We start from the raw sequence: 25,947 nt of genomic DNA on the forward strand, positions 1-25,947 counted from the left end.
TGATTCATACAGATGAAGACACTCTGACTTTACAATCAAATAGTGCATCTTATGTGTTAGTGTCACCAAGCCAGCAGAGGGAGCCCTTACCTCTGGATGACCTGTGATCACTTCCTCTGCTGCTACTTCCTGTTTTGGGACTATAAATTCTGAAGCAGGCCCCTCACCTGTAGGTTGCATTGTTTGTCTAAAGATAGCCTAGCCTTGCGGTTCCCTTGTTCGAGATTCTTTGATTTTTTGCTGCCTGACCCGACCTCTGCCTGATTTTTGGATTCTGTTGTTGGCTTGCCTCTTATATTCCTGTTTGCTGTGTTTTGATGTCTGCCTGCTTTAAACCTTTCCTTCATCCAATAAAAGCCTGCGAATGGATCTGCACGGCTCAGACCCCTCAATCATTACAGAATGCAACCTCAAACCAGGATCCAGCGGCTTTTCACCCGAACCATGGCCAGGTATGCACCTCGCAAGGTCTTTACTAACCCTCAAGCAGGGCACCCGAACACTTGAGGACTACACCCAAGAATATCTGGACCTGGCTTACCTCTCAGACTTACCAGACTGTTTGTTGATTGAATTCTTTTGTGAGGGAATAAATCAGCCACTCAAAACACAACTTGTTCGGGAGGGTCCACGTGGGTCACTTGCACAGTTTGTGGAGTTTGCTTTAGTGACTATGGGGTCAGCATTCACGCTGGGTATTGTGGAGGAAAAGGACACTGCATTGACTCCTGTAATGGCCGCCTTCTCAGAGCCGCTTCCCAAGATGGCCGCCTTCCCAGAGCCTCTTCCCAAGATGGCCGCCTACCCAAGATGGCTACCTTCCCTGCGCTACCTCCTGCCCTCTGTCCACTGCACAAGATGGCCGCCTGCCCTCTATCCACTGCACAAGATGGCCACCAACACCGGAGCCTTCAGCCATTGCAGATGTCCAGATGCAGTTCTCCGCCACCATATATTCCCCTCCAGGATTTCCAGGCATTGCGGTTGCCGCATTTGAGGACACCAGGGTGTTTCGGGGGCGTTTGAGGCTGATATTCAGTCTGACGGATCCACCAGTGATATCAGTGAGGGCAGCCGGTGTCCCCAGGGCTTCAACACAAGTCATCCCTGAGACTGTCCACTGTGCTACCTGTAATAGCAGTTGCTATTTTGTGAGTTTTGGCTACACACTGCTCACTTTCTACACCAGTCCACAGATCTGTTCTTCATCCCATTTCTGTCTACCAATCCACTCCAGTGCCCACTCAAGTGCACATGTCTACCCATGAAGCCTTTTCTGACCCTGAGTCCGCTCTTGAGACCTCTCCCGTATGCCAGCCTGCTCTAGAGATGCCCACTCTGTAAAACGAGAGAGTAAAATCTTATGACATACAGTATAAAAAGCTGAGGTCAACTAATAAAAGAACTGGTAAACTGCCTGAATCACATACAAAAAGAGATCATTGACAACTTTTACTAGAGCAGTTTCTGTGCTTGAGCGAAAACCAGATTTAACAGCATCAAAGAGATTGTTATGAGCTAGAAAAGACTGCCGTCTCTTCCATAATCTTAGATTAGAGATTGGATGGTAGTTACACAGATTTGCAGAATCCAGATTGTTTTTTTTTTAAGAATAGGGGTATCAGCAGCAGTCTTGAGTGAGATAGGAACAGTGGATGAGATGAAAGATATTAATAAGGTGTGAGATTGGAACAGAAATGATGGGCACAGTGTTTAAGGAGAAAAGTAGGTGCAGGGTTAAGATTTATGTATTAAATCAGCAATTTGAGATGGATTAGACAAAGTAAAACGATTAAATAATAATCAATGATAAACATAAGTTTTTGAGTATAACAGTCTAATTTCTTCTCTTTTAAAAGACATTGGATTAAAAAAAAAAAGACAGATTGTGAAAAGCACGTGTATCTATATCACAGCCTGTAAAACTGAACAGAGATGGTACATTTAGAAAATAAGATTAAAAAAACTGGATATTTTCTATCTATATGTAGAAACTGAAAGGTAATTCTAACTAGTTCTGAACTAATTCAATGAATCATGCATTACATTTTAATTATTCATAATTATTCATCATAAACTACAAGGTAACTGAAAGAAATAATTAAATTTGAATTCACAAGCTTGCTGTAATAAAAAATAATACTTAATTTTCATATAAAAAAGGACTATAGAATTATTTCATATAATATTCATTATCTTTCAGATTTATATGTTTGATTTGGATTATTTTGTATGATCTGTCTGACATTGTTCAACAAACCCTTTAAAGTTGACAAATGTATAAGAGCGAGGTGACTGGAGAAGATGGGTATTATCTGCAGGAGAGAGAGAATATTGAGTAACAGCAGGTAGCGCTAGAGTACTGATGTAGTTTGTGATCTGCTGTTAAAAGAAGAAAGAGAAAGCAGGTGTGTTTGTGCATCACATTCTTGTCCAGTGTGTGCTTAACAGCGATCACAAAACCGAAAGTGTTTTAAAGACTTCTGAATTCTGTTTCTACAAAATAACATCGTCTCAACTACTGCGAGTAAGTTTGAATAATTTCATTATTATGCTTATTTAGAAGAACGGATTTCACAGAATACGCAATTTTTAATCTTTTTTTATTGCACAACGCGAATCCGAAAGTATTCTGTGATCAAAACGAACCTGTTCCTCCTTTTAAACAGGAGATAAACTTGAGCAAAATGTAATGTACTTTTAATTTAAATAAAGACATGTGTTGATCTAAGGAGATTATGACAGCAATTACACAACAGTATATATATATTTATATATATATATATATATTTTTTTTTTTGTTTGGTAAATCGCAATCATTCAGCACTAGTTATTTTTATAATCTTCATCTTGTATTCCTCTGAAATCTCATGATCTTGATCTCAGAGACACAGGGTCCTGTTCAGGACATGAGGAACATCTGATGATCTTCAGAGACACAAAGATCTCAGAGAAAAGAAGAAAGAGATGAGTCTCTCAAAGAAACCGAGGTAAGAGTCTGCTTTCAGAGAGAAAAAAAACTACACTTTTCAACAAGCAGTGTTTCTCTCTATTGTTGTGTCAAAGGATTAGAAAAACAAATGTTATCAATGTTTTTAGATTGTCACTGGTAAAAAAAAAAAAGTTAAATGTTTACTATGCAGGAATATTTAGTTGAATATGTCTAATTATAGGGCTGTGTCACGGTGTGGCTTAGCGTGAAAGAGCACTCGAAGAGAATAAATAAACTAAGTTTTAATCCTCTTCAAACGGACAAAAGAGACATGGCTGAAGGTCACACAGAACACATGGCACATGAAAAAACAATAAAAAGTCTAAAGTCCAAAGACGTGACAGGCTGCATGATTCGCAAAACGTTTCATATTGCAATATGCAATTGTGATTATAATAAATGGTATTGAGTCAAATTAATGGGTTAAAGGAAAATTCACACACAGATTCATGATAATGCTGAAATGTGTATTTTGTTATTTTACAAAATGAAATAACATTTGGATTAATGTAAACTTATTTTCTCAAAACTATATCTAAATTAAATAAAACCATACACATTTTTACAAAAATAAGATATTTTAAACATTTTCATAGACTTATCATATGATATCTCGTACGTGAGACATGTACTTATGTTTTGTTTTGTTCGTATAACAGCTTGTTTCTTGTTTCCTTCAGCTGTTTCTGTACTAATCTGAGTTTTCAATGTCATGCATTCATTATATTTTTCTCTGTTGTTTCAGGTGCTGATATAAATTTGTCGTATAGCCACGTGACATAACAACCTTTAAACTTTGTACTCTCTCTCTGCGTAGTGTCAGCAATCTTAAAGACAATATTGTGCCACATAAAAGAGAAAATATTAATCATGTAGTAATAAATGAATTACTAATATAGGTATATTAACTACTAGTAAAATAATAATAAGGTGAGAGATTAGACAGATTTACAGAAGATCTAGCAGCTCCAGGTTCTGCTGTAAACCATGTTGAGAAGGAGACAGAAGCAGATCATCTGATCTGTGAGTTGTGTTGAGTGAGGCAGCGGCTGACCGTTCATTGATGTAAATGTTAAATAATGTTGTTCTTCAGCAGCTCTTCTCTCACTCCACACTCTTGGGAAAGATACCTCGTACATTTGGTGATGATAATGACACCATAATTATGTTCTGTGTATATTGATTTAATGAGAGCATAGGTTTTACCTCCTGTGCCACTTTCAATAAGGTTGTAAAACAGATCTTGGTGCCAAATTGAGTCAGAATTGTTCATATTTTTACCTTTTGTCTTGGTGAAGATGTTTTTCAAGAAGTAATATTGTCACGAATGAGGGGCCTGAGGCGTGCGGATACATATGCAGGCTTTTATTAAAGTAAGGCATGGTCAAAACAGGCAGGCGTCAAACAGGGCAAACAGATGTATAAGAGGCGAGGCAAATACAAAATCCAAGAACAGGCGAAGGTCGGGTCAGGCAGCAAACAATCACAGAATCTAAAGACAGGCAGGGTCAAAACCAAGAGAACTAAGACTAAGGAAACTCGGGAAACAACAATAGAACAGGCGAAACAATGCAACCTGCAGGTGAGTGGCTTGCTGCAGTTTTTATAGTCCTGGAACAGGAAGTTGTCGCAGAGGGAGTGAATGCAGATCACCCAGAGGTCAGGACTCCTCTGCTGGCTTGGTGACAAATATGTAGATGTGATCAGATTTACAGCAGTTTGGTAAAAATAAGATTTGACTTATCTCAGATTGTGTGTGGTTATGAAGTCTAATAGATCATAATACATAATAATAGATGTTTATTATGCTACAGAATCATTTTCCTCACAAAGATGTTTCTGTAGATGTTAGGATCAAATTAATCATTCATCATTATCAGTCCTTTATCAACCCATGTTTTTTTGGAATGCGCTGACCGAGAAAAAATTGTGTTATTTAGTTAGTTATTTGTGTTATTTAGTGTTATTAAGACATTTTTAACAGATAAGCAAATTAGATTTTTAGAGTTTAATTATAAAAATGTAACGTCTCCGTTCCTCCATAATGGAATAAGTGCTCCTATCTGTCAGTCACTATGAAATTTGGCAAGTGGTTAACTAATCATGAGCTACTCCCCATCACACGGGTATAAATAGGCCACAGGTGTTGCAGATTTTGCTTGGGAGCCCAGTGCTGCATGGTTGCTGTACTGGCACTTTTGCTAGCGGAAAAAGCTGGAAAAGGAACTGTTTGTGTGGCGGTTTGACACAATCACTGGCGTCCCTGTTTGTTCAGCGATTTCCCTGGGTGTTTCACAAGAATTTCTATCTCAGGTACAAAGGTTTGGCCTCTCCAGCAGCAATGCACTAACCTTTGGTCAGTACATTTGCTCTGAGGCGTTGTAAAGATTATGACATTGCATAGCATTAGCCTGACATGCTGTGGCCTGTCAGCATTTGTAGTGCTGTTGGTTGGGATGGGGTTCAGGTTGTGGCATTTTCCATATGGACCCCGGTCTGTCATCACGACATAACTCGTAGTGACCGACAGACAGGGAATGACTTGGTTACGTATGTAATCCTCATTTCCTCATGGAGGGAATGGACAAGTTATGACCTTGGGCTCCTCAGTAAAACCTGACGAGTGGTTACACTTGTTGCCTATTTATACCCATGTGAAAGGAGTGACCAAATTTTATTGGCGTTTTCTCTTATCAATCAATCAATCATTTTTATTTATATAGCGCTTTTAACAACACAGGTTGCATCAAAGCACTATACAGTATAATGACAGGGATGTATAATGACGAGAGTGACCAATTTCTTATTAAATGCAGAGGCGGTCTCTGTAGTCAATTCAACGATAATCACTAGAAGTTAAGTGTCCCCAACCAAGCAAGCCAGAGGCGACAGCGGCAAGGAAACAAAACCCCATGCATACAGAATGGAGAGAGAAAAAAAACCTTGGGAGAAACCAGACTCAGTTGGGGTCAGTTCTCCTCTGACCGGACGCCCAGCACTTAACTTCCAGTTCAATTTTAAACGCTGCTGTGTCAGATAGTGTAAATGACTTAGTGTGTGCGTGTGTGTGTGTGTGTGTGTGTGCATCAGGATCTGGTGATCTGTCGACGGGCGCATCTAGGTGTTCTGGTCTCTGATGAACATAATCTCTGGGTGCTGATCCACCATCTAGTCTGGATACAAACTGTGAAAACAGATTGAGAAAGAAACAGGACTAATATTAGCGTAGATGCCATTCTTTTTACGATGTCACAAGTACATCCGTATTTTAGGAAGTAGTGTTCCCGGTTCCAGCAAATCTAAGTAATGCAGCCTAAAAATCCTTTAACGGATTTGAATAATAATAGGCGTGTTATGTGTAGGCTAAGTTAAAAAGATGTGTCTTTAATCTAGATTTAAACTGGCAGAGTGTGTCTGCTTTCCAAACAGAGTTAGGGAGATTGTTCCAGAGTTTAGGTGCTAGATAGGAAAAGGATCTGCCGCCCGCAGTTGATTTTGATATTCTAGGTATTATCAAATGGCCAGAGTTTTGAGAACGCAGCGGATGTGCAGGACTATAATGTGATAAGAGCTCGCTCAAGTATTGAGGAGCTAAACCATTCAGGGCTTTATAGGTAAGTAATAAGATTTTAAAATCTATTCGATGTTTGATAGGGAGCCAGTGCAGTGTTGACAGAACCGGGCTAATGTGATCATACTTCCTAGTTCTATTAAGGACTCTGGCTGCTGCGTTTTGGACTAGCTGAAGTTTGTTTATTAAGCATGCAGAACAACCACCCAATAAAGCATTGCAATAATCTAACCTTGAGGTCATAAACGCATGAATTAATATTTCTGCATTAGAGATTGAAAGCATAGGTCGTAATTTAGATATATTTTTAAGATGGAAAAACGCAGTTTTACAGATGCTAGAAACATGATTTTCAAAGGAAAGATTGCGGTCAAACAGCACACCTAGGTTCCTAACTGATGATGAAGAATTAACAGAGCAGCCATCAAGTGATAGGCTGTGTTCTAGATTATTATATGTGGGGTTTTAGGTCCAATTATTAGCACCTCTGTTTTTCAGAATTTAACATTAAGAAGTTACTCATCATCCAGCTTTTTATATCGACTATGCATTCTGTTAGATTCTCAATTTGGTGTGTATCACCAGGCTGCGCTGAAGTATAGAGCTGAGTATCATCAGCATAGCAATGAAAACTAACACCATGACTCCTGATAAATCAGAGCTAATAAGGGCTCCAAGCAAGACCCCAGTCTGTCGTCACGACATAACGTCTCCGTTCCCTCCATCAGGGAACGAGGGTTAGATATGTAACCAAGACGTTCCCTGTCTGTCAGTCACTAGTCACCTGACACTGTACAGATACTCTGACATACTGTACTCACTTTAGCCTCACATTTTATTCTGTTGTTGTGTTTGTTTACTGATTCTAAGACTTTCAGCTAAATTCCAATGGGATTTTATCAGACATTTGTGTTTTATGGCGTAGAAGATCCTGTGTGCTTAATTTCTCAGTTCTGTCACAGCATGGTTAAAGTTTACTGTGGATGTAATGTTCAAACCCAGGTAGTTGTAGTCTGATGTGTGTTATCTGCTTAGTGTTTAATGTAAATGTAATATTCAGACCCAGGCTTCGTTTAAATTTAAGAAGTCTTCTCTCTGTGACACTTGTTTGGCTCTTTGGTTTGCTCTCAGTGATTGTCTTCTGCTGTTTTTCTTGGTTAATATAAATTCCTCTTGTGGGTATTATAAGGTGTAAGAAGACTTTTGTTTTAAATTTATCAGAACTGAATTTCTGTCTTGCTTTAAAACAACATTAAAAGTAAAATAATAAAGATTGCATTGTTGCTCAACAGAGTTCTGTATTTATTTATTAAATGTTCACTTTGATTAAAAACAGGTTTGTAATCTGCTCAAACCCATGCACTACTTTGGTGTATTTTATCACATTTTTTGCTACTTCTGAATGAAAGGATATGTGTGAGTGTTGAAGCTGGGCTCAGTGCCACTTTTACTAGAGAAGATATAAATGAGGAAGATGAGAGAAGATGACTGAGACGTAGCTGAATACTCCAGAGACACTATGATAGAAATGAAGCTTGTGTGTTACTTGTAGATGCTGCTGTGACAGAAGAGAGCTTAAACTCTACTTTGATGGAAGTGGACTTTTTATCTTTTCTTTCATTTTTTTTAATATATTGTATTAAAGTAAAAAAAACTCTTCTTTGTGTTATCAGTGTAAGATCAAGCTCTCATGTGTCCAGCTCTGTGTCTGTGAAGAGCGACCGGTCAAAAGGTGATCCACCAGAATTCAGTGAGGAGACACCACCAGCTACTGAAAGGTATTTCATTTGGATTGTATTACAACATCCAGGGCTTGACATCAACACCTACCAGCCCAACAAATGTGGAGGGATTTTTAGCTGTGGCGGGTAATACAGTCACTCCCACTAACCACTGAAGGGCCAAGTAAAAGAAGAGAATCTGATTAAAACTGATCTAACTGCACTGAAATTTAGATGACAATAGTTTTGACTTCTGTGCATGTAAATGGCAAATAATAAGCTTGTCTATGTGAGGGAATCTCATGGAGAAATCTAAACAAATGAACACAGCTGCACGTAGACAAAATTGTAATTAAATATAAGCTTGTTTTATATGTATAACATATAGCTCAGTTAAAAAACATGATCAAGAGAGGGAAGATCCCTGTGAACCATGATTGCAAACACAAATGAGTAGTGAATATACATTATAGTTCAATATTTGAAATTGAATTTAAAAGCATGTATTGTCAACAGTTTTTGCTGAATTTGGTTAATAGAAATAATTCCAAACAAAGATCACAGCAGAACAGTAAGAGCAGAGGTGTTTTGTTAATGAATGATTAGCATTTTTGAAGTTTGAATCATTTTTGAGTCAATGATTCAGTGGGCCATTCAGGCTCTTTCTTCATTCTTGAGTGAATCAGTCATCTGAATGAATCATCTGAAAGCTTCAATGACTCATTAATTGAACTTGTCACTTGCTGCCACTTACTGGCAAATGTAGATGCTGAATTCATATGACCGGTAACTAGTAACATTTGGTAATATGATTAGTAACATTCAGTGAAATTATTAAAAAAATGTAATCATTTATGAAAGATTATGCATGCATTTAATACAATTAGGTAAAATGCTATTTAAATAGGTCAAATCACTTGGAAATATTTGTATGCAGAAATAAGTCATATAAAATGTAATTTCCCAACAAGAAAATTGTGATCAGTAAAAATTAATAAACACTAGCCACAGTGGCTAAAAGTTTATGTCATGCCCTGACAACACCCAGCTAATGCACAATGTAACAGTTACGTAACGTATTAGTGTTTTTTGGTAATTTCATGACTTGCCAATAGGTAACGTAACCACGATATCATATGCAAGATATTCCATTTATCATCCTGTTACCAACTCACAACGTTGTCAGTTAAACCTCTTTAAGTATCAAGATAACCAAGAGTGTCCCAGAGTATATATTTTAATTTCATGACAATGCAACCAAATGGTATGCACAAAATGTCATTACCATCATTTATATACACTCTCTGATTGTGAGAATGCTGTTTAAGGTGCAATTCAGACACAAGACGTCCTTTAAATGTGATTTTTAATTTTTTAATTTATTTTTTTTGCACCAAGTCATAATTAGGATATATAACTTGACATACATGCATCCACAACTGACCACGACACACGCAATATTGACAAGAAAGATTTTTTTTTTCTCATGAAACTTGTATTTCGTAACTAGTTTTGAAAGTGAAATGATGCAGACTGGCTAGACCATCTCATCTTTTAGATCAGCACGTTTTTCAAGGCACTTTTACTTCAAGTTCAAGTGTCTGACAGAAGAATTAGCTTTTCTAGAGTGAGTCTTACATTTTATAATAAATAGTCAAATGTATAAATCTGGAAAGACTCTAAAACCCTTTTTAATAGCATAGACAATTACACAATGAAAGCTTCCTTCATTGAACTGTGTCTAGTGCTTCTTCACAGTAATTTAGTCACACAAACAGACACTAGAGAGAATTAAATCACTGAGGAAAATGCATCTTGTGATCAAACATGAAAGTATACATTTTCCGACAGAAATGACCATTTCTGAATTAATATTACTGATCATTAAACCCTTTCAAATGAGATTGAAGAATGTTAAATTGAAGAATGTTAATTGTAAAATGTTTTTTTCCTCTCTCTCTCTTCTTTGTGCTATCAGTGTAAGATCAAGCTCTCATGTGTCCAGCTTTGCATCTGTGAAAAGTGACCGGTCAAAAGGTCATCCACCGGAATTCAGTAAAGAAAGTGCATCAAATACTCAAAGGTATTCCATGTGTTTTCTATTATGTGGCACTAGATCAGTTCTCCTCTGGGATATTTGTGATATAAATTGGTCACAAGGAGGCATACATCATCTATTAATGTACCATTTACAGCATTAAACTGTTTTAAGTAAGACTGAAGAAACCTGTATAACAATTTTTTTGTCATTAGTTTTCTACCTTAAAGGACAGAAAATATAACATTTGTACTTGTGCTTGTTTTATGAAACAGTCCTTTTCTTACTTTTCACTATTTTAACAGTGTTCGATATGAAACATTAACTTCAGACATCCAGATTAACAGGAATCACAAAAAAATCACAGACAACCTCCTAGGAATCTTTCAGGTAGAAAAAAAATGTTTTCATAAATGTTTGTAACAAACATTTTTTTATATTTTGAATCACTGATTTTATGATTTGGACCAAATATGGATGTGGATCCTCTTCAGTTTTGTTCTTTTGTCTCAGTTTTTTGTTTGGATTTCTTTGTAGAATCTTGAGAAGAAAATAATCACATTTCTAAAAAATGAGCTGGAAATGTTCAAGAAAATATTACAGAAAGAGAACAAGCAACAATTTGTGGAGGATTTTAATGAGAACAGATGCAGTAACAGAGAAGCAGCTCTTGATCTCACGCTCTACTTCCTGAGAGAGATGAAACAAGATAGAGCTGCTGATACTCTACAAGGTAAGAGACAACGCTCGCTGTTTCCAGTGTTGCGTCAATCTCTTTTCTCTTCCACAGTCACTGTTATAACTCGGAGGAAGCTGTTCATATGCCTCTCTCATTACGTGTTCATAACCTGCCCTGTCTCTTCCAATGACAGACTTCCTTTAGACTTCCACATTCTGTTTTGTACATAACAAACCCAGAGACTAAACAATATGTGTACTTTATTTCTGTGTTCAGATGAGCTGATCTTCATTCATCAGCTAAAGTGTAGCCTAAAGAAGAAGTATAAGTGTGTGTTTGAAGGAATCACAAAGCAAGGAGACTCTACACTTCTGAAGAACATCTACACAGATCTCTATATCACTCAGGGTTGTAGTGAACAGGTCAATACTGAACATGAGGTCAGACAGATTGAAGTTGCTTCCAGACGTCACGAAACACAAGAGAAACAGGTTGAGTGCAAAAATTTGTTTGAAGCATCTGAACAAGACGAGCAGATCAGAACTGTACTGACAAAAGGAGTCGCTGGCATCGGAAAATCAGTCTCTGTGCAGAAGTTTGTTCTGGATTGGGCAGAAGGAAAAGAAAATCAAGATATCAGCTTCATGTTTCCTCTTCCATTCAGAGAGATGAACTTAAAGGAGAAAGAAAAACTAAGTTTGATGGACCTTTTAACTCAGTTTTTCCCAGAGACGAAAGGACTGAATCTTACGAGAAGAAATCAGTTCAAAGTCCTGTTCATTCTTGATGGATTGGATGAATGTCGACTTCCTCTAAACTTTAAGGATAATGAGATATTGTGTGATGTTTCATCAGCAGCCTCTCTGGATGTTCTCCTAACAAACCTCATCAAGGGAAATCTGCTTCCTTCTGCTCTCATCTGGATCACCACCAGACCAGCAGCTGCCAGTAAGATTCCTCCTGAATGTATCGAGCGGCTGACAGAGATACGAGGATTCAATGATGCACAAAAGGAGGAGTACTTCAGAAAAAGATTCACGGATGAGAATCTGGCCAACGAAATCATCGATCATGTTAAACAATCAAAGAGTCTCTTTATCATGTGCCACATCCCAGTCTTCTGCTGGATTTCTGCCACAGTTCTCCAGAACATTTTAGAAGAGAAAAGAAAAAATGTCATGAAAATTAATGAGTCTGAAGATGCCTCCAAAACACTACAGGAGTCAAATACTGAAGACACTCCTAAGACTCTGACACAAATGTACACACACTTTCTTAGATTTCAGATCCAACAGAGCAGAAGAAAGTATGATGGAGAACACACACCAGATGTTTCCTGGGATAAAGTTGCCATCTTTTCACTGGGGAAACTGGCATTTGATCAGCTGGAAAGAAACAATGTGGTCTTCTATGACACAGATCTGGAAGCATGTGGTATTGACGTCTATAAGGCATCAGTGTACTCAGGCATGTGTACTCAGATCTTTAAGGAGGAAACAGGGATCGTTCTTGGTACCATGTACTGCTTCGTTCACTTGAGCATTCAAGAGTTTATTGCAGCTCTTTATGCTCATCTGTTTCTGGACCTCAACAAAAAAAGTGTGTTTGATCAAGACTCTACACAACAAGAAAACAAAAGTGAAATTGATTTCCTCAAGACTGCAGTGGACAAGGCTCTAGAGAGTGATAATGGACACCTGGATCTTTTTCTTCGATTCCTTCTTGGTTTGTCACTCCAGTCCAATCAGAGACTCTTACAGGGTCTGTTGACGCAGAAAAATAGAAATGACCAGAGCAAATTGGAAATAGTTGAGTACATCAAGCAGAAATTTGAAGCTAATCTGTCTCCAGAGAGATCCATCAATCTGTTCTACTGTCTGAATGAACTGAACGACCAAACTCTGGTGAAAGAGATTCAGAACCACCTTAACAAAGGAAGTCTCTCATCTGCTGACCTTTCACCTGCCCAGTGGTCTGCTTTGGTCTTTGTGTTGTTGACATCAGAGGAGGAGCTGGAGGAGTTTGATCTTCAGAAATTCAAGAAATCAGACGAGTGTCTTATTAGATTATCAGCAGTCATCAAAACCTCCAAAAGAGCTCTGTAAGTAATTTATCCTATTTTGCTTTCATTTTAAAAGTGCGTTTATCTACATTGAAACATCATATTTAAACACCCTGATTTTATATTCATTATTAACCATATGCCAATTACAAGTATATATCTCTTTTAGGGTTAAATCATAACACTTTTTGTTCAACTTTTTATTAAAATGACTAATATTATTTTAATTATTACTATTATTTTCCTTTAAAAATGGCAGTCCTTTATACTCCAATATATAATTAATACTGAGTTTATACTTATGGACTTATGGACTGAGTTTAATACTTAGGACCATGTGATATTTCAGTTTTCATTTTTAATAAATATGCAAAAATGTTAACAATTCTGTTTTTTTCTGTCAATATGGGGTGCTCTGTGTTTAATAATAAGGAAAACAACTGAAAAAAAATAAAGCAAATGGCTGCAATATAACAGAGTGAAACATTTAAGGAGGTCTGAGTACTTTCTGTACCCACTGTATGTACTGTATAATGGTGTTTATTAAACTGTTATAAATTATATTTAATGGTTTTATGATTTGGTTTTATTTGTTCAATTTATGGCACAATAAGTAACTGTGCATCAATTTGTGCTGAAAATCTTTTTCTAAAATACATTTCCAAGTGAGACTATCTTAACATCTTTTCAATGAACAAAATCACCAAAATCTGTTATTTATCGAGGGTTGTCTAAACTTTTGCATAGGATTGTGTGTGTGTGTGTGTTATATATATATAACACAATATAATAATAACATAATGCAGTATACTTATGTTTAATAATTGGTATCAATTAAATTTTTATATTTAAAAATATATATTGCATGTATCTAACTTGATTTATTTGTCTTGTAGGCTAAATGATTGTGGTTTAACAGACAAAAGCTGTTCAGCTCTGGCTTCAGTTCTTGGATCAGATTCCAGTCTGAAAGAGCTGAACATGAACAATAATAATCTGCAGGATTCAGGAGTGAAGCTGCTCTGCACTGGACTGAAGAATGCTAATTGTACATTAGAGATACTGAGGTAAGTTTTGTGACAATCTCTAGGTTTAATTAGAACTCACATACATCTTTTAACATGGACCTAGATAATGTGCCAAATAATTGAGGACAGAACTGCTTGAGCTTAGTGTATTTGATAGGCTTTAAACCTCTAAGCAGAGAATTGCGACAAGACCTCATACTTGTTAAAATAGACTTCAGTTCCTATGGTGAATATGGTGCAATATTTTATTTGTATTCCCAAATGCTAAATGGCAGACATATAGTACTATGATTCTAGACCAAAATAACACCATGATCCTATGCAAAGTGTTTGAGAAAACATGAGAAATATTTCTGTAAGCAGCACTAGCTCTATTGATCCAGCCAGAGCGGCTCTGGTGGGACAGGCCTCGGTATAAATATCTATTATTTCCTGAATATTACTGATGAACTGATCAAAATATAAGATACTGTTCATGTGTGTGTGTTACTACTAGTGTATAAGTGTAGTAATAAATGTTAACTAATCATGAAGTATACTACTGTTCATATGGGTTTTACCATTTATTTAATATAATAAATTAACACTATCTTCTGTTTTATTGTCTGTTTTCTATTGTCTGCTAATTTAGAATGAGGATAAAACATTCTGAACTTCAATTCAAATATCCTGAATATTATGAATGTTATGAAACTCGGTATGGATCATCCCTGATGACTTCATAACAGGCAAATTACATTAGTATATTTACAGCCCACACAAACTTTCGACCATTCCCACCATTTTTTTTAATTTACAGTAGATCTCTATCTTTAAGCCCTTTCAAGCCACAAGCTTTTGAAAACCTAGCTCATAAAGGTTTAATTCCAGCATGAACTCTATATTTCAGTTCCTACCTCAGAATTTCAATGTGGTTTAAGAGTGGACTTATGTTATGGCATTTGAAAACATAAATGTTTTGACTTCACAACAACTCCATGACTTTTCTTGATTGGTCCAGCCAGAGCCCTGATTTAAACCTAATTTAGCATCTCTCGAGAGACCTAAAAATGGCTGTCCACAAACGTTTGCTATCCAATCTGACAGAACTAGAGAGGATCTGCAAGGAGGAATGGCAGAGGATCCCCAAATCCAGTGTGAAAAACCTGTTGCATCTTTCCCAAAAAGACTCATGGCTGTATTAGATCAAAAGGGTGCTTATACTTAATACTGAGTTTATACTTGGTTTGAATACTTAGGACCATGTAATTTTTCAGTTTTTCATTTTTACTAAATCTGCAAAAATGTCAAAAATTCTGTTTTTTTCTGTCAATATGGGGTGCTGTGTGTACATTGAGGAAACAATTAACTGAAATAAATGAAAACAAATGGCTGCAATATAACAAATCTTAAAGTAAAAAGAGTAAAAAATTTAAGGAAGTCTGAATACTTTCTGTACCCACTGTATTTACTGTATAATGTATTTTTTTAATTTATTAAACTGTTATAAACTAAATTAATGATTTTATGATTTGGTTTTATTTGTTCAATTTATGGCACAATAAGTAACTGTGCATCAATTTTTGCTGAAAATCTTGCATATTTTCTACTTTTCCAAGTGAGACTGTGAACATCTTTTCAATTAACAAAATCACCAAAATCTGTTATTTATCAAGGGAGCTTAGACTTTTGCATAAGACTGTGAGTGTATTATTATATATATATATATATATATATATATATATATATATATATATATATATATATATATATATATATATATATAATAATGAGTGTACTTATGTTTAATAATTGGTTTTAATTAATTTTTTTATTTAAAAAAATATTACATGTATCTAACTCTGTGATTTGATTCATTTCTCTTGTAGGCTAAATGATTGTGGTTTAACAGACAAAAGCTGTTCAGCTCTGGCTTCAGTTCTTGAATCAGATTCCAGTCTGAAAGAGCTGAACATGAACAATAATAATCTGCAGGATTCAGGAGTGAAGCTGCTCTGCACTGGACTGAAGGATATTAATTGTAAATTAGAGATACTGAGGTAAGTTTTGTGACAATCTCTAGGTTTAATTAGAACTCACATACATCTTTTAACATGGACCTAGATAATGTGCCAAATAATTGAGGAAAGAACTGCTTGAGCTTAGTGTATTTGATAGGCTTTAATCCTCTAAGCAGAAAATTGCGACAAGACCTCATACTTGTTAAAATAGACTTCAGTTCCTATGGTGAATATGGTGCAATATTTTATTTGTATTCCCAAATGCTAAATGGCAGACATATAGTACTTTGATTCTAGATGATCATCATGATCCTATGCAAAGTGTTTGAGAAAACATGAGAAATATTTCTGTAAACAGCACTAGCTCTGATGGGACAGGCCTCGGTATAAATATCTATTATTTCATGAATATTACTGATGAACTGATCAAAATATAAGATACTGTTCATGTGTGTTTTACTACTAGTGTATGAATGTAGTCATAAATGCACTTTTATAATGTTTTATTGTTGGTTTTCTCTTTTCTAATCTTTTTGGAATGAAGATTAAAAATAGCATGCCAATAAGTTCAAACATCCATTATTTATATATATATATATATATATATATATATATATATATATATATATATATATATATATATATATATATATATATATATAGCTATTATTTTCCTTATATAATATTTATTATTTTGTACTTATTACTAATTAACTAATCATGAAGTATACTACTGTTCATATGGGTTTTACCAATATTTAATATAATAAATTAACACTATCTTCTGTTTTATTGTCTGTTTTCTATTGTCTGCTAATTTAGAATGAGGATAAAACATTCTGAACTTCAATTCAAATATCCTGAATATTATGAATGTTATGAAACTCGGGATGGATCATCCCCTGATAACTTCATAACAGGCAAATTACATTAGTATATTTACAGCCCACACAAACTTTCGACCATTCCCACCATTTTTTTTAATTTACAGTTGGTCTCTATCTTTAAGCCCTTTCAAGCCACAAGCTTTTGAAAACCTAGCTCCTAAAGGTTTAATTCCAGCATGAACTCTATATTTCAGTTCCTACCTCAGAATTTCAATGTGGTTTAAGAGTGTACTTATGTTATGGCATTTCAAAACATAAATGTACTTGTTTTATATTTGCATCATTTGGATGAAAAACTCCAGAATACTTTAGAATATACAGAATGCACTTTGGAGAAACTCAGGTCAATGTAGTGAACTAGTGTTTGGTTTTAATTACGACGTTCTCTTCTGATCAAAATGAAAATATTACTGTAATAATCTTTAAAAAAAAAGTCATGCTCCTTTCAGATGGTGACTTTTTTCCTTTCTTCTTTAACTAGAAGGAGAAAGCTATTAAAGCTTTTTTGCTGTAATATTAATTATATAACCTGAATATGATAAAAACCTTTTTTAGACTCTCAGACTGCAGTATCAGTGAAGAAGGTTATAAAGCTCTGTCTTCAGCTCTGAGATCAAACCCTTCACACCTGATAGAGCTGGATCTCATAGGAAATGATCCTGGATCATCAGGAGTGAAGAAGCTCAGTGTTTTACTTCAGGATCGTAACTGTCAACTAAACACACTGAGGTGAGTTGTATATATAAATATTATATTATAATATTTAGGTGCAGCTGCTGTTGTTTTGATGATAGATGTCACCACAGTATAATTGTGTTAAAAGTTATAGGTTACTCAGAAATTTTGTGTGGGATTCAGTAGTTTGGGGCAATAATTAACATTTATGATTGTGGATATTTCTCATGAAAAAATATTCAGTGTGGCTAATTATTTTGATTGTGTAAATGTTACTGAATGCACTGTACATTAATTTTCATCAGGATCAGATTCACAACACTGTAGATCCACTACAGCAGATCTATATCACGTCTGAAGCTTCTTCTCATAATGAGCAGAATTACTGCTGTATCAACACAGACATCAGTTAAATACAACTATCCAGAGATGGTCTGAACTCAGATCATATTCTCTGTTAGTGGATCAGTAATCAAGTGTTTGGTGAATTCTGCTTCATAATTATAGAAAGAGCCAGCATTAAAAAAACCTCAATAAAATATATCAATATGAAGGTTTAGCTGTCACAAGCTAGTTATTGCTTTTTTTATCTCCTGCATAAAAACCAGAAAGATCTTGAGAATTTTAAGAATCATGATCTAGTGAGCTTTATCTGAGTTTCTTTTAATATTTGTTTGCCTTTTGTCTGTCTTTAAAAAAATTACAAAATAAATACATACATAAATACATTTATTTATTTAAGTGTTCAAGCTTTAAAAAGTTGTACTAGGTCTGTTTGTTTTGGGCAGTGTATGATAATCTTTAAATGTTTTGTGAAGCAGAGCACACTAAACTGAATCCTGCTTCATCTTGTTTTCTGCAGGTTTTGGGTCCTGCTGCAGATGAAGGCTGTCAGTATGTGACTGGAATCGTGGGTAAAAACCCGTTACTCCTGAAAGAGCTGAATCTGAGTGGACATAAACTAGGAGACACACGAGTGAATCAGATCTCGGCTCTACTGCAGGATAAACACTGTCAGATCAACACACTGAAGTGAGTATCTTACAGCATTTCACACGTGTTGAAAACTTTTTGCTTCTTTTTAAAAAGAGACCAGAAGACTCTTGGTAAAGCAGGAGTTCATTTTTATTTTGTTGCTGTAGTCATGTGCAAGAAGTCTTGAAGTAATCTTTAAGAAAATCCTCAAGCAATCTCCAAGAAAAAATCTAACTAAAACCTAGCACAGAGAAGTTTATATGTTTTAAGGGGAAGGAGTACATAGAGGTGGAGACCACTGAAACAAAAGTATGCAAATACAGAACAGGACCTTAGCCCAGAACAGGAAATTTCCAGATCCATCCTCTATTTAGCATCCAAGTGTCATTTAAATGCATAAGTGCTATAAACAAAAGGCACAGTTGTACCTTTTGATTAGGATTCACACTTAATTTGGGAAAACCTGCCAGATGTTCAGTAACTGAAAGACAAAAGATTACTGTCTCAGGGCTTGGACTTCCTGAGCTTATATCATAAATTACAATATACTTTCAGACTGGAAACTGTGTGTAACTTTTTATAAATTTGTAATACAACACATTTCACATGATTAGTTATGTTACAGAAGTCTATTGTAATTCTCATTTGAGTCCAACTCCTCGCTATAAAGCTTTATCCAGCTGTTTTATCAAGAAAATTTGAATCACTAAAACTCTGATAAATATGCAGTATATTTATGGTTTATGTAATGTATACCAATTAATTTAGCATTTTTATATTTAATAACTATATTGCATGTATTTAACTCTGTGATTTGATTTATTTGTCTTGTAGGCTAAATGATTGTGGTTTAACAGACAAAAGCTGTTCAGCTCTGGCTTCAGTTCTTGGATCAGATTCCAGTCTGAAAGAGCTGAACATGAACAATAATAATCTGCGGGATTCAGGAGTGAAGCTGCTCTGCACTGGACTGAAGGATATTAATTGTACATTAAAGATACTGAGGTAAGTTCTGTGATAATCCCTAGTACTGTTTCAGCTCAGTGAAATTTATAGTCTTTAGTTCTATGAACTCTACATTTCAGTTCCTACCACAGCATTTCAATATGGTTTCAGAGTGGACTTTTGTTAGGGCATTTCTAAACTGTCATTTTCTTGTTTATTTAACCACTTTGAGTTTTTGTTGTTGTTGTTGTGGATCATTTAAATAAAAGACTTTCAGACCTGTTGAGGTTCAATATAATCATGCACTGCATTTTTTAATTATTTAATGATTATCTCTGTGATGTACCTCTTAATATTAGCAATATTTATACATAAAAAGCAATCTGGGTTTAGACCTTATCGGCAGAACAGTCCGTTTTTATAAGACCACATTCAAGATATTCAAAAGCCCACTGCTATAATCTGCCTTTTTGCATATTATTCAAATACAGTACAATACTTACACATATTTGTTTGTAAAACACATTTAAAAACAGCCAAAGATGACCAAAGTGCTGTAAAAAGTAGAATAAATAATCAGAAATAAGACAAAAAAACAAGACTCAAATTTAAAACACAACAGTATGAAAAAAACAATGTAATGAAAACTGGGTTAATGCACTGTGAATCAACATCACCTACCAGTGAACAGCTCTATTAACTAACATTGTCAAATATTAATAAACACTGTAATTAATGTATTGTTCAAGCTTATTGTAAAGTGTTTCCATACTGTGTATTTGTGTCACGGTAGTGGTTTACGAGAGAGAGGACTTAACGAGGAAAAATCAACAGTTGTAATCTTCTATGAACAAAAGAAACAAGATATTTACAAGCTGGTAGGCAGGAGAAAAAAACACATACATTAAAGATGAAAACCGATGATAAAAACAGAATCAAACTGGAACTTAAATACACACATGAATTGACTAAACTAACAAGACACAGCTGATGACAAATTAGACAATTAACAAAGTAGGTCACACATGGCACAGGACAAAACAACAACAAAAGAGTCCATGTGTGACAATTTGTAATTTCTTCCTCTCATGTTTATCATTTTAGGTTGTGTGATTGTGGTTTAACAGAGGAAAGCTGTTCAGCTCTTGCTACAGTCCTGAGATCAAATTCCAGTCTGAAAGAGCTTGACATGAGCAACAATAATCTGCAGGATTCAGGAGTCAAGAAACTCAAGAACGCTTTAGAAAATACAGAATGCACACTGGAGAACCTCAGGTGAATATAATGAACTATTGTAATGGTTTTAATTTGATCAAAATGAAAATATTATTGTAATAATCTTTAAATAAAGTCATGCTCCTGTCAGATGGTGAATTGTTTTTCATTCTTCTCTAACTAGAAGGAGAAAGCTATTAAACCTTTTTGTAGAAATATTATTTATATATCTTTCAATATAATAAAATCCTTTTTTTTAGACTCTCAGACTGCAGTATCAGTGAAGAAGGTTATAAAGCTCTGTCTTCAGCTCTGAGATCAAACCCATCACACATGATAGAGCTGGATCTCATAGGAAATGATCCTGGATCATCAGGAGTGAAGGAGCTCAGTGATTTACTTCAGGATCCTAACTGTCAACTAAACACACTGAGGTGAGGCCAGTGGTGTAACTACAGGCAGTGCACACTGTTACGTGCTTGTTGTTAAACGGGGAGGCAGTAACATTTAAGTGAGATGCAACGGCTGCTAAGAACTGCAATAAAGAATGTCCGTGAGGCAAAGCGTAGATGTTGAAATCAATCTGCTTTTATTTAACAGTTTCTAAACTTAGGAGAAGAGAAAAGAATGAGTGACACCAAATCAAAGAAAATATAAGAAGCAAAACGACCCTAATAACTAAAGCCCCAACCCAACTAATCTAACTAACAGAAAAAGAATGTAAAAACAAAAACCGATATCTTCAGCGTATCCGACGCCCAAATAAACTACACTACCTAGTAAAACCAAAAGTACACGGGTGGCTGTCACTCCTAACCTAGACATAACATGGAGTAACCTAAAATTAAACTAACTTACCTTAAACTTAACTTAATTACATTGCCTTCGTGACAATTAACAGAAAGGGGGTAACAAAAGTAAGTCTTAAATTACAAAGACGGTTAACGACAAAAGACAAAAGACAGTTTGCCACAAGATTGGACAGCCGTCTGCTGGCTGAATAGCAGGACGACTGACACACGCAGGCAGCACCAGGCCGCTTTTAAAGTGGTAGGTCGCCTGATTGGTTGCCCAAACTCAGTCGTCACCCAATAGGGAAACCTAAATATGGAAAAAAAAAAGTAGAGGGAGAGAGACAACAACAAAATACAAAAGCAAACATACGAGGGACGTAACACCTCCCCCCTTAAAAAAAACTAAATTTCTTTTTCTTTTTTTTTTCTTTTTCTCTTTCCTTCACAAATTAGTTTTTAAACAAATTTACATCACCACCCAAGCTCTAGATAAGGCATCAGCAATAATATTTTCCGAGCCCTTTTTGTGTTTAATCACCAAGTTGTAACCTTGCACGATTAAAGACCAGCGCATTAACCGTTGGTTATGATTGTACATGCGCGCTAGAAACACCAAAGGATTGTGATCGGTGAACACAATTACAGGCATGTTACTTGAGCCAATGTACACATCAAAGTACTGTAAAGCCATCAAAAGGGCCAGTGTTTCTTTCTCAATTGTGGAGTAGTTTAACTGATGTTTATTAAACTTACGTGAGAAGAAACACACTGGATGTTCGATCCCACAAGAATCCTCCTGGATCAGCACAGCACCCGCACCAACCAAACTCGCATCAATTTCTAACGTGAAGGACTTGGCACAGTCGGGAGCAATAAGAACAGGTGCATTGCACAACAATGCCTTCACATTGTCAAAAGCAGTTTGACACGCGTCGTTCCATTTAAATGGACACGAAGGACTGAGAAGGGATGTAAGCGGATTAACGACAGTTGAGAAATTTTTACAAAAGTTTTGATAATAGCCTGCCATTCCCAAAAACCTACGCAGCTCTTTGCGCGAGGCAGGAGCAGGGAACTCTGCAACAGCAGTTACTTTTGCCTCCACAGGTCTTACTTGTCCTTGCCCCACTTCCCTACCCAAGTATGTGATCGTAGCTTGTCCAAACTCACATTTAGCAAGGTTTAATGTTAGCGACGCATCTGCAAGACGTGCAAATACCTCTCGCAAAGTTGACACATGATCCTCCCAGTCAGGTGAATAAATCACAAGATCGTCTAAATAGGCGTTACAATTTTGAATACCAGAAAGTACCATATTAACAAGTCTCTGAAACGTTGCGGGAGCGTTTCGCATACCGAAAGCCATTACGCAATATTGCGCAAAACTATCCGGTGTCACAAACGCAGAAATATCTGATGCACGAGCGGTTAAAGGCACCTGCCAATACCCTTTCAGCAGATCCAGTTTACTAACAAACTTTGCAGTACCAAGAGTGTCAACGCAGTCTTCCATACGTGGCAATGGAAAACAGTCAGGTGTAGTCACAGCGTTCACTTTACGATAATCTGTACAAAATCTGGCAGATCCATCACTTTTACTAACAAGTAAGCATGGTGAACTCCACGAACTGCAGCTCGGTTTCGCTAACCCATTCTCCAAAAGATACTTAACTTCATCTTTCATGACAGAACGTTTCAATGCATTCATTCTGTAAGCATGTTGCTTAATCGGAGCAGAATTCCCTACATCAATGTCATGCTGTAATACTGTTGTACGAGTAGGAACATCATTAAATAGCGAAGGAAATGCATTAATTGGCTGTTCAATATCAGCTCTCTGAGGATCTGAAAGATGTGTTAAAGCAGAACTTAAGTTAACCAAAACTTCAGAATTCTTAAGTCTGGCACATTGCTGATATGTATGTCGAACTATCACTCCATCTTCATCAGGATCAATAACCACATCACAAGTAAGAGCAACACTTGGCGATTGAGCGTTCTCGGTTTTAGTTATACTCACAGCCGTTGGTGATGACTCTCTTACACAATAAGCTTTTAGCATGTTGATATGACACACACGGGATTTCTTTCTGCGATCGGGCGTTCGAATTACGTAGTCTGTATCACTAAGCTTCTTGAGCACTTCATACGGACCTGAAAAACGTGCAGACAAAGGTGAACCAATAACAGGCATGAGAACAAGCACTTGATCTCCCTCTTTAAAGTGACGTGGAACAGCGGTACGATCAAACTGATCTTTCATAGTAATTTGTGCATCTGACAAAGACTCGCGTGCCATCGTACAAGCATGGTGTAACCGTTCACGAAACTTACTTACGTACTCCAACACCGTTATTTTAGAATCAGTATCAGAAGATAGCATATCTTCCTTAAGCATCTTTAACGGACCCCTCACCGTATGCCCAAACACCAAGTCAGCAGGACTAAACCCCAGACTTTCTTGCTCTGCTTCTCTGACAGCAAACAGTACTAAGGGTATGCCCTCATCCCAATCCTTGCTAGTCTCCATACAGTACTTACGAAGCATGGATTTGAGTGTTTGATGAAATCGTTCCAGTGCCCCTTGGCTTTCTGGATGATACGCGCTTGCAATCCTGTGAGAAACTTTTAGAGTCATCACTATTTGAGAAAAAACCTTGGACAGAAAATTTGTACCCCGATCAGTCTGCACAGTTCTAGGTAATCCAAACATTGAAAAGAATTTCACGAGCGCACGAGTAATTACCGGAGCAGTTATTTTACGCAGCGGGATCGCCTCTGGAAAACGTGTTGCTACACACATTATCGTCAACAAGTACTGATTTCCAGTCTTTGTCCTGGGCAGGGGACCAACACAATCGACGATAACGTGAGAGAAGGCCTCCTCAATTACAGGAATAGGAACAAGCGGTGCGCGGGGAATGACTTGATTCGGCTTTCCTGCTAATTGACAAGTACTACATGTTCTGCAATATTTCGTTACGTCAGATTTTAATCTGGGCCACACAAAATGCTTTAAAATTCGTTGGTAAGTTTTTCTAATACCCAGGTGTCCAGACAAGGCATTATCATGAGCCAACGAAAGTACGGCTTGTCTGTAACACTCAGGAACAACAATCTGGTGAACAGTAGACCATTCAAAATCTTCTGAAACATTTTTACACCATTTGCGCATCAGTAATCCGTTATCCATATAATAAGCCATTTTTCGTTCACTTGCCATTTCTAAAGAAACAGCAGAAGAGAAGTATTTACACAGGGTCAAGTCAGCTTTTTGAGCTGCGATAATGTTATCTCGAGTCACTGTTAATTTTACGTCGTTCAGAACTAGATCAAGTTTTTCATCTGGCTTAGCTTCATCAGTCAAAGTATTATGCTCCATAGAAGATGCCATAAAAGTGTTAGCCAAATCAGGCGCATCAGCGAGTTTACGAGTCTGGGCACGCGTTACGGCACAGACAGGAAAGACTTCAGGAAATCTTTCAGACATTTCATCACATTGATCAAGCAAATCGGGTTTGTCTAAAACCTCTATAAAAGGAATCACCCTTCCACCGGCCACATCGTTACCAAGAATAAGTTTTACCCCGCCAACAGGCAAATTTTCCCGCACTCCCACTTTAATTATTCCTGTAAACAACTCGGAGCGCAAATAAATCTGATGCAAGGGAACTCTGACAGTCTTCATTCCAATACCTCGTACCAAAACATAACTACCACAGAAGGTTTGATCAGAAAAAGGAAACGCGTCTTTAGCCACGATTGTTTGCATGGCACCAGTATCACGCAGCATGGTCACCTGAACCTGGTCTGTGGACTGAGCATCAGCAGAAACTAATCCTTCCAACAAAAAAGGTTGATACCCTTCATCTATCTGATCGTGGTTTTTATTAATCACGTCAACAGTCTTTACAAGACCAACATTCTTAGGAGAGTTAGATTGCGATTTTCGTTTTAAAGCAAGGCAATCAGCAATTACATGACCCGGCTTATGACAATAAAAGCATTGTCTACCTTCTTTATCTTTGGGAGTAAACTTAAGACGGGATTGATCGAGACCTTTTCGGTACGGGCAATAAAAACAGTTTTGTGTGTCAGAGCAAATTCGTCCGCGAGAACAGACGCACTGGACAACGAGTTTACCTTCTGCTCATTTAAGTAGACAGCAACACGTTCAGGAATGCAACCTTTAAATTCTTCAAGCAAAATTAATTCACGTAATGCCTGAAACTCTATAACCTTGCTGGCTACGCACCATTTGTCAAAGAGCATAGACTTTTCCCTAGCGAACTCAACGAAAGTCTGACCCAAGCCTTTTTTATAACTTCTGAATCTCTGCCTATAAGCCTCGGGAACCAATTCATA

The 25,947-nt window shown here is 36.5% G+C and overlaps 2 protein-coding genes across 2 annotated transcripts in view; both read left to right on the forward strand.

Moving 5' to 3' along the window:
* The window catches only part of LOC122327901, a 359,865-nt gene that overhangs the window by 110,666 nt on the left and 223,252 nt on the right, over positions 1-25,947 (forward strand). The window contains 5 exon segments of the mRNA XM_043223567.1: positions 13,960-14,130; positions 15,960-16,130; positions 19,463-19,633; positions 20,678-20,848; positions 21,049-21,222. Coding sequence (XP_043079502.1) covers positions 13,960-14,130; positions 15,960-16,130; positions 19,463-19,633; positions 20,678-20,848; positions 21,049-21,222 — 858 coding nt within the window.
* Positions 2,426-13,106, forward strand: LOC122328020 (NLR family CARD domain-containing protein 3-like). The gene is made up of 7 exons (XM_043223744.1): positions 2,426-2,527; positions 2,887-2,990; positions 8,237-8,341; positions 10,263-10,367; positions 10,628-10,712; positions 10,860-11,055; positions 11,278-13,106. The coding sequence occupies exons 2-7, from the start codon at positions 2,968-2,970 to the stop codon at positions 13,104-13,106; spliced, it is 2,343 nt and encodes a 780-aa protein (XP_043079679.1). The 5' UTR covers positions 2,426-2,527; positions 2,887-2,967.

This window comes from Puntigrus tetrazona, chromosome 22, assembly GCF_018831695.1.
Source record: "Puntigrus tetrazona isolate hp1 chromosome 22, ASM1883169v1, whole genome shotgun sequence".
Taxonomy (NCBI): Eukaryota; Metazoa; Chordata; class Actinopteri; order Cypriniformes; family Cyprinidae; genus Puntigrus; species Puntigrus tetrazona.

What these genes read in the sequence shown, in the direction of transcription:
- LOC122328020 (XM_043223744.1), top strand. Translation starts at nt 2,968, where the DNA reads ATGAGTCTCTCAAAGAAACCGAG. An exon ending in AGTCTCTCAAAGAAACCGAG is followed by an intron (nt 2,991 to 8,236) that starts GTAAGAGTCTGC and finishes TTGTGTTATCAG; the next exon opens with TGTAAGATCAAGCTCTCATG. An exon ending in AGTGCATCAAATACTCAAAG is followed by an intron (nt 10,368 to 10,627) that starts GTATTCCATGTG and finishes CTATTTTAACAG; the next exon opens with TGTTCGATATGAAACATTAA.